General features: G+C 24.1%; 1 protein-coding gene across 18 annotated transcripts in view; it reads left to right on the top strand.

Annotated features, from left to right (window-relative positions):
• Nucleotides 1–14,360, top strand: part of LOC127279649 (LIM domain and actin-binding protein 1) — a 109,136-nt gene that overhangs the window by 90,470 nt on the left and 4,306 nt on the right. For 15 of the 18 annotated variants that reach the window (XM_051302139.1, XM_051302155.1, XM_051302136.1 and 12 more), the window contains 4 exons: nucleotides 701–822; nucleotides 2,400–2,579; nucleotides 8,809–9,105; nucleotides 10,167–10,418. In XM_051302139.1, coding sequence (XP_051158096.1) covers nucleotides 701–822; nucleotides 2,400–2,579; nucleotides 8,809–9,105; nucleotides 10,167–10,418 — 851 coding nt within the window. Of the gene's footprint in view, nucleotides 1–700; nucleotides 823–2,399; nucleotides 2,580–8,808; nucleotides 9,106–10,166; nucleotides 10,419–13,809; nucleotides 13,890–14,360 lie in introns of those variants that run through there. The other 3 variants (XM_051302151.1, XM_051302138.1, XM_051302144.1) reach the window with 3 other exon arrangements.

Here is a 14,360-nt window from a genome sequence, read left to right on the forward strand (position 1 = left end):
GATTATTATTACTGATTGGTTAATTTTAAAATTCGCGCCAAAACTTTTCGGATATTTTTTCGGACATTTGCAATTTCGGTCAAATGAAAATTAGATCATTTGATAATTCTCTCAAAAATGACAATTCGTACAAATGAAACTATCGACAAATAAAGTTTCGATAAAATGTAAATTCTTCTATTTAAAAATTCGGCTAAGTAGAAATTTTATATTCAATTCGGTCAACTAGAAAATCTGTTTTATGAAAGTTCGGCTAAAAAAAATTCTTTTACTTATGAATTCAGTTAAATAGAAAATTTTAAATATGAAAATTCAATTTAATATATAAATTCTATTTTATAAAATTCGGTAACATAGAAATTCAAGCTTATTAATTTTGAAGCGATAGAAATTCCATCAAATTTAATGGGGGGAATATTTATGCGTCCGAATTTAATTATTTCATAAGCAAAAAGTCAGTTTCTGTTTCAAATAAGTAAAATTTTTTGCTAATTTATATTTAGAAAATTCAATGCTTGAATTTGGATTATTTAATTAATTAATTAATTAGAGAAACATTTGGTTTTTTTAAAAAAAAATTAAATTGTTTTTTTTTAAATATTAGCTGGAGAACATTCTAGATGTAGTTAAAAAATATTTTTAACAAATTTAGTTTAAACAAAAGTTTAATTTTTCTAAAAAAAAATTTTATTTAAAATAGGTATTAGTCGTAAGTCACGATCACTATTCTTGGAATTGGATGCTTCAGCAGCAAAAACTGGAAGACCGGTTACACCTGTAAATCCCAAAACTACGACAGAAACACCACGAAGAGCCAGAGATGTAAGTTTTTCCCTCATTTTTTTTTATGATAAAAGAAAATTTAATCTCAATAGATGAGATTTTTTTCTAATATGTGAATTTCATCGAAAACGATGATTATACGAACTAAAGATTTAAAAAATCTTTAAAAACTATAAAAAAAAAAAATGTTTGAAATGTATTATACTTTCAAAAAACACAAAAGTGCCTCATTACAAATGAACTGAAAAAATATATATAAGAAATTTCCATAGAGTAGAAATTTTAGTTTTTTTGTTACAATTTAGGGAAAATGTGTAAAAATGGAAAAAAAATTGGTTAAAATCAGGTTACGTGCCCAATTTAAAACAAATTGAGTTTTCAATATTTAAAAATAGTATTTTATGAGGAACCAGAATTTATTTAATGTATACTGATATGCGTATAGATAATAGATGTTTTAGATTTGGATTCATATAAATTTATTAACAATGAAGTTATTTTCTTGTTTCGTTTTTATATTTATGCATTAAGAGTGTCGAACGGTATCTGAAATTCTTTGGCAAAAAGAGAGCTTTAATTATCGCTCTGAATGTGAAATAGTATTGATTTTAAAATACTTTTTTCTCGAAACACGAACACTTTTAACAAAATCAGCCAAAATCCTCATCTTATAAATTTCCTAAATCCAAAAGACTATACGAATCCATAGAAAAACATGGTTGCAAAACAAAAAGTAGAAAAGTAATCTAATAACAGCTGCGACTTTGTGCGCCCTGCATGCTGCTGCCATCTGACGGCGGCAGGAGGTAATGAACCCCTCATTATATTACTTTTCGTTTTGCAATCGTGTTTTTGTATGGATTCGTATAATCTTTAGGATTTAGGAAATTTATATAAGATAAGGATCTCTAGCTGCTTTTGTAAAAAGTGTCCGTCTTTCGAGAAGAAAGTATTTTAAAATCAATGTTTATCATTTTCACGTTTAGTGCCGTTTTTATAGAGCGATAATTAAAGGTCTCTTCTTGCCAAAAAATTTCAGAGATCATTCGACTTTCTTAAATAAATTTTGTCACTCTTAAAATCGTTCTTTTAACATTATAATTTAATTTTTTAAAATCGGACACAAACACTACAGCAATATAATTATTTATATGTAAAATTAAAAATAAGTAATTATTTTATCATTTATTACAGTATTTATTAGATTAAATAAATTCTGATTCCCCATAAAACACTGTTTTTATATAAAAACTCAATTTTATTTAAATCGGGCACGTAAACTGATTTTAAAAACTATTGAGAAATGTTTGTTATTCATCTAAGAATCATAATCAAAAAGAATTTTTAAGTGCCAATTCATTTTTATTTAAACCAATTTCTGGCGCACCGTGCTGTATTTACTAAAATTTTTATTTTTTTGAAAAGAGGGCAGATGTTCATGCAGATAATATGTGCATATTATCTTTTTGAAATAATGTACGATTTAATAAATCTGCCCTTTACCAGTTATTAACATTTTTAAAGGGGTAACTTTTAATGAGTAGATACTTTTTTTTTAAAAAAAAGTATCTAATCAAATACTGCGTAGCAATATCATAAAAGTGTACGTGTGTAAGAAGGCGTTCATGGGCCGTCAAGTTTCGGACGATGTTGTACGCAGTTCGGACACAACTGCTGAGGTGCAGGTCGAGACCTCCGACATTTCAAACAAATTTAAATTCTTCGAGACCTACAAAGAGCCTGAGAAGAAGAGAAGACAATTTCGCATTACTCCCCCTCGCGACGGTCAAATGAAGGTTCGCTAGTTGACATTTTCTTTTTCTTTTTTACAGAAAATGTTTTCCACTAACAATAATATATATATATATATATATATATATTCTTTTTATGTTTGCGAATCACATTGCTCGAATATTCATTAAAAAACAATTATTTTTTATTTCGCTTAATTTTTTTAAACTATAACAATAATATAAAGAATTCCTTTTGATTTCAAGGATTAAAAAACCAAAGAGCAGCTATATAAGATTGAATAAATCTTTGCATTGTGTTTACATTGCTCGTATTGTTTGCAGTTTTTTTTTTTTTTGACCCGCATGCTGACTGTCTTAACCCAAGATAATAATTAATAATAAAGAATAGATATTAATTTTATTCTCGTTTTATCATATAAAAGTGACTTATTTCGTAAAGAATAAGAACTTAAATAGTTACAATTTATATATTTTTATGTCAAAAATGACAAAATCTTAATTTTTTTTGGTGTTTGATAAAATTACAATTAGATACATTTTGGACATTTTGATAATTAATAGAATTTTTATTTGTAGAAATTACATTTTCTTTCGTTTCTGAAAATTCGGAGTTTCTAACAATTTTAATTTAGATACAAAGCTGAAGTACGCAACGTTTATGATAAACGATTTTTAAAAAAATAATTTTTTAAAATGAAAAATTCTATAATTTTTTGCGTAAAAAATATTTTTTGTATTTTTCATTAATTAACAAATTAGAAAAAAATATTTTTTAGGCAAAAAATTATAGAATTTTTCATTTTAAAAAATTATTTTTTTAAAAATCGTTTATCATAAACGTTGCGTACTTCAGCTTCGTATTTAGATGATAAAATCTCATTTTTTTATGGAAAAGGATCGGCGAAATTTCAACCCAACAAAATTAAGGGGAGAGATCGGTGAAATTTCAACTCATAGAAATTAAGGAGGTTCAACCCATTAACATAACCTCAAACTAAAAAGTAGTTTTTTAACACAACTAAAAATATATTTAAAATTTATTACACCCAAATTCGACAGATCCAATTTTATAGTTTTATTTATAGTTTTATTTGTTGTTAAAAACAATTTTTTATTTTGAGGTTATGTTAATGGATTGAACCTCCTTAATGTTGTTAAAGGGTGTCAATTTCTTTTCTGCGACATTATTTGAGATCGAAAATTATCGTGAATTATCGAAATTAAAAAAAAACATTTTTTGACCATTTTAGAAATTTTATTTTTTGAAAATATTAAAATTTTTAAAAATTCATACGATTGATTGTTCAGAATCAGGAAAAAAGCCTACAAAAAAATTACCGATAAAAAATAATAAAAATTGTAAATTTTATACTTAGATTTTTTTTGAATAGTTTTTTAGTAAATGACAGACACGGACTGTCTGTATCTCAACAGCAATATCTACTTCGAGTTGCATGGAGGGGGACTCTAGTCTCATTAAACCCCCACAAAAAAAATAGTGTCTTTTCCCTCAGATTATACTATGCCTTCTCTATACCTACTTTTGGGCACTGAATACGAATCCAAAGTCAAATTCGCTCCATAACATTGATTGAAAAAAATCGAAATTAATTAATGTCATAAACAGAATTAATCTTTTATTATCATATGTCGATAATGTAGAAAAGCAGAATTTTTTACATATCATTGAAAGAAATTAAAAAGATAACAAACCAGAAACCAAATTCCACTTTTGGAATTTGCCGAATTGAATGTAGAATTAATAAATTCACAATTTTATCGAATATCAGAAAGGTTTTTTTTTTTTTTTTGCAAAATATTTGATAAATTTAACAGATTGAACTAAAATTTTGTATGGAGGACTCAAAAATAATTTAAGGATTCGTTGTCATAGTGTTGAAAAGAAAATCAAGAATTTTAAAAATTCCCCAAAATTAGAAGGAAAATTTTGCGAAAAATTAAGAATATTGGGCCAATTTACAAAAAAGAAATTAAATTTTAGAATTTCTAGAGAAACAAGAATTTGAAGCGAAAAATAATTGCTTTAAGGGCAGGTCAAAGTTGATGCAATTTTTACATAGATCTTCAATGGGAAAATTAACCCATTAACATAACCTCAAACTAAAAAGTTTACAAACAATAGCTCATTTTACTTTTCGAAAGATTTTTCATAATTCTGTTCGTTTAATTTTATTAACAATATTTTGTTCAAAAATTTAATAAACAAATTAGAAATTGTATTTTTTATATTTTTTTTAACCATAAAACAAAATCAGAATTGAAGATGAGAATATTTTAAAGAGAAAAAGGAGCATACATAATAAAAATTGAATAAAAAATTACATAAATTGTAAGAAAAAATAAAAAATGTTAATTAATAATAATAATAATTTATTTCATTATAAACCCAATACAGGGTTTTTACAAAATTCTCTCCTTTAATTATAAACAAATGCACTCCTTATTTTTTTTCAACTATAAAAATGTTAATTTAAATTTGGCAATAAATTTAGATTCCAATTATTTGTCAATTTTTAGTTTGTCTATATGTATACCATTATGAAACAAAAATTTTGAATCTGAAAATAAAAAGAAAATTAAAAATTTAAGGTTATGTGATTGTTGTAATTTTATATATGTAAATATTCTCCGTAAATTTTCTCGTAAATAATTTATAATGGATTGAGCTAAGATTTTATGGAGAATTCAAAAATAGTTTAAGAAATCGCGAGGCTATTGAAAAACATATATATAAAACCCAATTGTCCGAAGGCGACCATTTGATCGAAAACCAGTTGTCCGAATTAAGTTTTGTCAAGAATCTTTTTTTGTCCGAAATGAGAATTGCCACACGGAGAGAAATCTGGTGCGATTTACGCATGAGCATGTCCTTAGGAATATAGTAACAGACGCTTTCAAGCAAAAATCCTAAGTGAGCGAGGTATTATTGTATGAGTCTCACCTGATATTCAGATGGAATCTTATGGTTTTTGCTTGGAAGTGTCCATGCTATATTCCTTTGGACTTGCTCATGCGCAAATCGCAGCAGATTTCTCTCCGTGCAGAATATTTATTTCTCCCATTTTACAATGAACATAAAATTTACTGTTCCAAATTCATTTTTGACCGAAATTTTATTTTTTAGAATCTAGATTCATCCGAATATTTATTTTTCCGAATTTACGTTGATCCGAAAGTTTATTTTACTAAAAAGTGGAAGTATCCGATTTTTATTTATACCGAATTACTGTCTAATTGAATTTTCAACATTTCGAAACAAAGGAATGACGGAAATTTTTTTTTCCGAAATGACGTCTATCAGAAAAGATTTTTAATAGAAAATACATTTATTCGAATTTTCATTTGTCCGAAATTACATTTTACAGAATATTTATTTGACCGTATTTAAAAATAATAGAATGTCGATGTCAAAGAATTGCCAATTGAAGAATTGAACAAAAAATTACTAAGGTTATGTTTATCGTCGCGATTTCCCAACTTTGCCGATCGTCAACTTAGTTTGCTTTTTATTATAGAGATGGCGTACAGAGTACGGGAAACCGCGACGATAAACATAACCTTGATAATTTTTCAGTCAATTGGCAATTCTTTGACATCGATATTCTGTTATTTTTAAATACAGTCAAATAAATATTCTTTAATCCATAATTTCGGAAAATGAAAATTCGGTTTAAAAGACTTTCTATCATTTATTAATTCTGTCTAATCACATTTCGGAAAAACAAATTTTCTGTCATTCCTTGTTTCGAATTGTTAAAAATTCAATTAGACAGTAATTCGGTGAAAAAAAAATCGGATACTTCCACTTTTTGTAAAATAAACTTTCGGATTAACGTAAATTCGGAAAAATAAATATTCGGATGAATCTAGATTCTGAGAAATAAAAATTCGGTCAAAAATGATTTCGGAACAGTAAATTTTATGTTCATTGTAAAATTGGAGAAATAAATATTCTGGCAATTCTCATTTCGGACAAAAAAAGACTCTGACAAAATTTAATTCGGACAATTGGTTTTCGATCAAATGGTCCTTTGGGCAATTATGGGTTTTATATGTTTTTCACATGCCTCAGAAATCGCTGTTATGTGACAAATTATTAATAATTTATCAAAAAAAAATTTAATTTCAAACAATTTCATATTGAGTAATTTTCACAAATATACAATTATTAAAAATAAATTTTTTGACAAAATATTAATTTACTTTGGCATATGACATCAAAATTCTGATACTATTTTTAAGTTTTCCAAAAAAAAATTCCTAACCAATTTATCAAGTATTTTTCGAAAAAAATCTGCGGAGAATATTTACATGTGAAATCACAACAATAAATGTCAGCTTAAAAAAAGAAGAAAAAAAATCTTATTCTCACACAAGTTTCAGTAAAATTATTTAAATTTCAAACATTATCTAAAAATAATATTTTCTTTTTACTATATATCTATAAAGCTTGTCATCCATATCAATGTTAAAAATAAAAATTAAATCTGTGACCTGGTTCATATACTCTTAATACACATTATAAAAAAATAAAAAAAAAATCTCAAAGGGGGACTAAAGACAAAGTGAGTAAAAGGATATACATGCTGAAAGTGCTTTTTTATTTGATTTGTAATTCCCTCAACTCATGTACACAGAACTGTCTTGCAATTAGGGATTTTCGATGTGTTAGACTATATATATATATATATATGAATATTTTAAATATATATATGTATCCATGTGTATTACACACAATAAAGAAGGGGTATGGACGAAGCACATCGTATGGGACTGTGGGACATGGTGGTGCAGACACTTGATTCCTTAACTGTCCTTGAACCTTGAGAAGCAAGCCAGACTTATACCGTTAGTATACCCACATCCTTCTATTCGTAAAGAGTTAGCCGGGCGACACAGAGATTTTTTTTCGAAACAATAAGAAGACAATTATTTTTTGATATTCGTAATCGAAAAATACAGAAAAAAAAAGAAATTGTTTTCGAATTATAATTTTTATTAGTTTGCAAAGTGAGTGTTTTTTTTTTTTGGGTATTTTTAACAAAGTGTCAGAAATAACATTTCACTTTTGAGACCGGTTACTGAAAAGAAAGGTAAATTTTTTTGGGAGAGAGATGAAACATTATCCTTTTGAGAAGGGTCAAATAATTCCAGTTTTACATTTTATAATAATATTATAATTTTGTATTTTATATACATTTTTTTAAATTAAATATTATTTTTTAAAAATTAAAATTTTTTTAATTATGGTAAATTGAAATTTTTTATTTTTTAATAAAACAATCTTTTGTTTTATATTATAAAATAGGAAAAAGTTGAATAAAAGTCAATAAATACAAAAATATATTATAACCTTTTTGATAAATTTAAAAATTAATTTAAAAACAATTTATTTTGAATTCAACTAAAAAATTCGTCTGTGATTATAAAATTCGTGTTTAAACTGTACAAATGGGGATTAAAATGAAGGTATAGTTTGAAGATCTATAGAGTTTGTGGAATGCAGGGGGGGCAGGTATAATTCACCAATGGTAAAGGTGATTCATCTTTTCGAAATGGACGATAAACATTTTTACTGACATTTTTTTTTCTATTAATAAAAAGTGTATGAACTCTTTATATTTAATTTAGTGATTTTAAATAATTGAAAATTATTAAAAAATTTTGTAAACAAAAAAATGTATTTGAAAATAATCAACTATTATCAAATATTAATTAAATTATTATTAATTTATTTTTTAAAAAATTAATTCTTATTTAATAATTGAGTCAAATGGTATTTGTTTCGAAATTATAAAATACAGTTTATTTAAAATAAAAATTATTCCGTTCAAGTAATTAATTATTTGAATCAAATAATTTTTTTTAACTATAATTATTCTCAAACATTTAGAATTTTCTTATCAACATGTTTTAAAAGTATAAAGCAAAAAAAAAAGGCAATGAAAATTTGATAAGGTTGAAAGATAAACAAATTACGTAAATTTATTGCCAGAACAAGTTTTTTTTTATTGTCTTAAAATTTCAGTATAGTGTAAAATTTACTTATTATTTCCTATATTTTTAATTCAACTTGACATTTTTGTGCTGTGTGTAAATTTTATCTAACAAAAATTTTTTTTTTTTAGCTAAAAACTATTTTTGATTAATAAATATTACTAATATTTATATTTTTATTTGAAAAATTGTAATTTTATTATATAATAGAAGAAAAAAGAGTTTTATAATTAAGAATATATTTTGTCAATAGATGAATTCACCTGACAGAGAAGTATATCGTGATCCAGATGTCGTCAGAGCTGATGACAGAGTTGATGAAGTGGTCCATACCGACACAGCGAGAAAAATGCTATCAATATTCCGACAAATGGAGGAAAATGCCACCAAGGAAGAAATTCCAGATGGACCTAAACCTCTTAAGCGATTTACACCACCACCCGAGGACAAATTCTCAAAACCCACTGCCTCAGAATCCGAAGATGAGGAGGAAGAGGAAGCTGAGGAATCGGAAGATGATGATCCTAATTATGTCAGAGCTTCCGATAAGGTATTTATTTTAGTAAAAAAAAAAAATTTAATAAAAAAATTTTCTTGGGGCAATAAAAATAAAATCTGGAAAATTTAATCTTGTCAAAAAATACACAAAATTTTTTTTGAAAAAAAATATATTAAACAAAATAAATTTTGTTATTTTTACAATTTTTTTTACTTTTATTTTAATTATTTATAATTTTTAATTACTTTTTTTACATTGAAAAAAAATTTGTTTTTTTGTTATTTTGAACATTGGGAATTTTTGTTTTTTTACACAATTTTTTTTTTACTTTGTTAGTTATTACAAACGATAATTTTAGTTAATTTTTTATTTTGTACATAATGTTTTTTAAACGTTACAAAATTTAGTAAAGTAAATACAAAATAACAAGTTTTAAAAAATTGTTATGATCAAAATAGAAATTAGAAAACAATTTTTTTGTAATATAGCATTTGTTATTTTGTTATAAAATTTTTTTTAAACTTTTTATTTTGTATATACAAAATTTTTTTACTGTTAAAAAAAATGTTAGTTTTTGTTAAAAAAAAAAAATGTTACAAAATAACAAATTAAAGAAATTTTTTTTTCTAATAACTAACAAATTGATAAAAAAAATTGTATATTAAAAATAAGAAAGTAAAAAAAAAATAAAAAATTTTAACGTTTAAAATAGTAAACAAAGAATTTTTTTGTAATGTAAAAAAGTAATTAAAAATTATAATTAATTAAAATAACAAAAGTAAAAACATCGAATGTAAAAATAACAATATTTTGTTTAATCCAACATTTTTTAAAAATTTTGTGTAGTTAATTTTTAATTTAAATAAAAATTAAACAAGTAGCTTGTTTAATTTTGTAAAAGTCATATTTTTTTTTATTGAACCTTTTTTCTCCTTATTTTACTATATCTTTATACCAAAATAAAACTTTTGGAAAAATCGGAAAAAATGTATTTTTGATCAGAGAAAAGTCAGTGAATTATGAAATAAAAATGCAGTGAGAACCCTGTTATTACATTCTAATTTATTTTGAGAAAGAAAAAAAAATATATTCATTGAATTTTTCCAATACAGGTGGAAGATGAATTTCTGAAACAGGCACAGAATGCAGCAAGAGCTAAAACTTTGCGCGCAAAATTCGAACATTGGGAAACGACCGATGGCAAATCGACAAATCATAATGTTGCAGAAATGGAAATTGCTCAAGGCACAGGTGATCAAAATAGTATTGAATCAGCCAGCAGCTTGAGGGCCCGTTTTGAGTCCTTGGGATCACAAACCACTGAGAGTCCACGCACGCAGAAGGTTAAGGTCAATAGATTTGTGGTGAGTACTCAGTAATTATTTCTATTTTACAATAAAAATTATAATATCAAAATTTATCAGCAGAAAAAAAAATTTAGACTCCAAAAACCACAAAGTTTTAATAAAAACATGAAAAAAGTGTTCTGTGAGCTACATTTTTTTAAATATCTGATAAATAGAGGATAACTTTTTCTTTTTTTGGCAATTGATTCGAATTTGAAAGAAAAATCCAAACAATTAGTTTTTATAACACATCAACTCTATAAATTTAGGTTTTTAGAGCGATCATTTTATGATGAGAGAAAAAAAAGTTAATCGACCTAATATGAAAGTAATTTCCTTGAATAAAAAGGCAATTTCCTCTAATTGGTCAAATATTAACGGTTCAGCGATTTTTATAATTTGTTATACACCACAAATAATGCCACAGGATATGATGCTAATTTATAATAAAGATTATAATTTTCTGATACTAGGGAAAAAAAATTTTTTTTTTTTTTTTCAAAATTCTAATTTTTTTGGAATTTAAATTCGAATCATTGCCTTAAAATTTAAATTGCACGGTGTGTTTTTTATTAAGCGCACGGCTAATTTTAATTTTTATTTATAAATATTTTCTATATACAAAATATAACAAAATAAAATAGAAAACTGTGTGTGTGTATTTAAACAATTTTTTAAAATATAATTTCCCCTTAAATTTTGTAATTAGTTTGACCATCAAATACTGACAATTTGTAAATGTGTACGTCAAATTTAAAAAAAAAAAAAAAAAAAAATAACGCATGGAAAATTTTACATATAATTATAAAAATGTTTGACGTTCCCATCATTACATTTATATATGCAAATTTGTTAATAATTTTTATTTTTACAAATTTCGCTATTTTTAATGTGCCTGAAGTTTTGAATGTTCAAATGAACGAAAAAATGTACAACTTTTTTAGATTCAAATTTTATTATAAAATATTGATTTCTTAATTCAAAAATACATTAATAATTTTTTATTTGTCATTGCCTTTGTAATTTAAAAAAAAAAAATTATTTCATTTATTTGAACATTAAGGAACTTCAGGCACTTTATTTTTATGCGTGCATGAATAACATAGATAATAATTGTATGTTGAAAATTTTTTATTTTATATTTCGAAAGCTTCGCACGTTTTTTAATATTGTGAATTTTAATTTTATAATACTTTCGCTTTTCGGATTTTATTTACTGTTTGATGTTTATTGTTATTTGTAAAAAAAAATATAGTTAATAAGCTGAAAAATTATCAAAGGATAATATATTTTTATATTAAAATATGATAAATATTAAATTTTTTTCGATTTTAGGAAAGGATAAAAATTTAGAAAGAATACATTATCTTTTTTCTAAACTGTCATAACGACTTTTTGTTGACTTTTATTGATCAATCTTATCAAAGTTTATTGAAAAAAAACCAAAATTTATTAATAAAATATTTTTTGAATTTTTTTTTTTTATATTTAATTTTTTATTCTTATAATAAAAAATTAAAATTTACTTTTTAATTATAGAAAAAAATTAACATTTTTCTAGATTTAACTTAAAAAAAAAAATTATTTCTAATTGGTTAATTAAACCATTATTTTCTGATTTATTCTACTGATAAACGCATATAAAAATTTGTATAGAAGCAAATATTCCAATGATAAAAAATTTGACACGATAATAAATTAATTTTAAGTCTGATTTTAGAAAAAGAACCATTTGTAAAATGTTATTTATTCAATTTATCAGATTTACTATAAACAAAAAAGGAAGATTAAATTAAATATTCTCTCGTATTTTTAATAAATTAAATTTAATTACTATTTGAAAAGAATATGATAGTTTAGAAAGAAGATAATTTACAATTTTTTTAATTTCTATCCATCCCGAAAGTTTATCATTTAATCAATTACAATATGGAAGGCATAGATTTACATTCTATACAATCAATTAGAGGAGAGTGGGCCACTTTTTTTGTATCGATATAGAAGTTCTACATTTTTTTTTCTTAGATAATAATAAATTAATTTTGCAACAAATAATTTAAATTTTTTTTACGTTTACACTTTTGGTATTTATATTTAAACCTTCTAATCTAAAACCAAATTTTACGAGTATTTCCAGTTTGTCAAAATAAAAATATTTACACTGAGAAAAAAAATTTATTTGATTCAAATAATCGGTTATTTGACTATTATCAAATAAATATTTATTTGTATTAAATATAATGATTTATTTATTCAATTAATCAGTATTTGTTTCAAATGGAAAAATTATTGCTTTAATTAATTACAGTTTATTTAAATCAAATAAAAATTATTTAGGTCAAGTAAATATTTTTTTGATTTGAATTATAAGCAATTTTTTTCGCTATGTAAAAAACATTTTTTTTTAAATTTCTCTTGGAAATAATTGAATCAACGTGAATTAAATTTTTGGACGTGTAGTGCGTTTAAAAATATTTCACTTTTGTAGTTTTTTTAAAATAATTTTTTCAACAACTTAAAATGACCCACTGATGCCTACTCTTTCTAATTTATTAAAAGAAAAGAAAAAAAAAAAGAGGGAAAAAAAAATTATTTTTGGAATGTAAATGATTGACTGTAACTTGCCTGCTGTGATATGTAATGTTGTGTTTGTGCTTATTTTGTTAGTGTAATAAAATTACAGGGTTGCCACGCTAATATCTGAAAACCTGGAAATCCTAGAAAAGTCATGGAATTTTATAAATCTGGAAAAATCTTGGAAAATTCAGGAAATTTTTTAAAAGAAAAATTTCATTTGTCTCAAAAAATATAATACCAATAGAAAAATTTCAAAAAAAAATCTGTTATTCTTCTTTAAAAAATAGTCTTCATTTTTTTTACTCTTGAATATTTCTTAATTTTTAAAGAAGAGAGAAATCTCTTTCATGTCAAAAAAAAAAAATTAAAAATTCCGATTAGTCAACAAGTTATAACACTTAAAAGATTTGGATAAAAAAAAAGATCAAGATAAGATAAGATTATTCTAAGATTATTTATTTATTTATTTTATTCTAAGATTTTTTTTCTTAAAATTCATTACAACTTTGTAAAAAAAAAATTTTTTCAACCAAACAAAAAAATACGTATCGTCTAAAAAGCTTTGAAAAACAAAATTTCGGAAAAAAAATTGATTTTCAGCTCCAACGATATTTAACTGAAATAAATTCGGTCCTGTAAAAGTCAGATAATTAGAATGTTAGCAAAAATGTGGCAACCCTGAAATTAATTTTGCCGCGAGAAATGTCGCGACCATGAAAAATCTTGAGACAAAAAAATTTTACATGGTTTTGACAACTTTCGTGGCGGCATCACTAATAAAAATATAATGAAAAGAAAATTGGAATTACGTAAACTTTTCATTTTCGAGCAGTAAGACCCAAAAGAGAAGACTGCTTGAGAAAGGGCTTTCGATAGACAAATGATTAAAAAAAAAAAGAAAAAAAAAAAAAATTCAACGAAGACCAAAGAAGTTACTGTTAAAAAGACGAAAGCCTTTAGTGGATAAGGTCCTCTTCACAAGGAAAATGAAGATAATGCATTAGTGATCACGATTATTCTATAATTACAATATTATATTATATTTAACTCTTTACGTTGTTAGAGATCATTTAAAAAAAAAAAATGTCGGCGTTATGTTAGTTGTTTAAGAATTATATAAATTTTAGTATAAAATGTATCATATAATGTGTCGCCTGCAATGTTAAGTTGCAGAACCAACAACGCATTGTAAGATTTGTGCCTGTCTCTGTTTTTGTTAAAATTTAAAATTTAATTCTAGTTATGAAAATACTGAAAAAGAAAATCTTTGTTAACTTTATTTATTGATAGTCTAATTTTTGAGATATTTCAAATTTTTTGCATTTTGTTTACAAAAAAAAAATTTTAAATAATATATATTTAAAATTGTTATTTTTGACAAAT

Source organism: Leptopilina boulardi, unplaced genomic scaffold (assembly GCF_019393585.1).
Source record: "Leptopilina boulardi isolate dan_hultmark-lab unplaced genomic scaffold, ZJU_Lbou_2.1 LbouV2_221, whole genome shotgun sequence".
NCBI lineage: Eukaryota > Metazoa > Arthropoda > Insecta > Hymenoptera > Figitidae > Leptopilina > Leptopilina boulardi.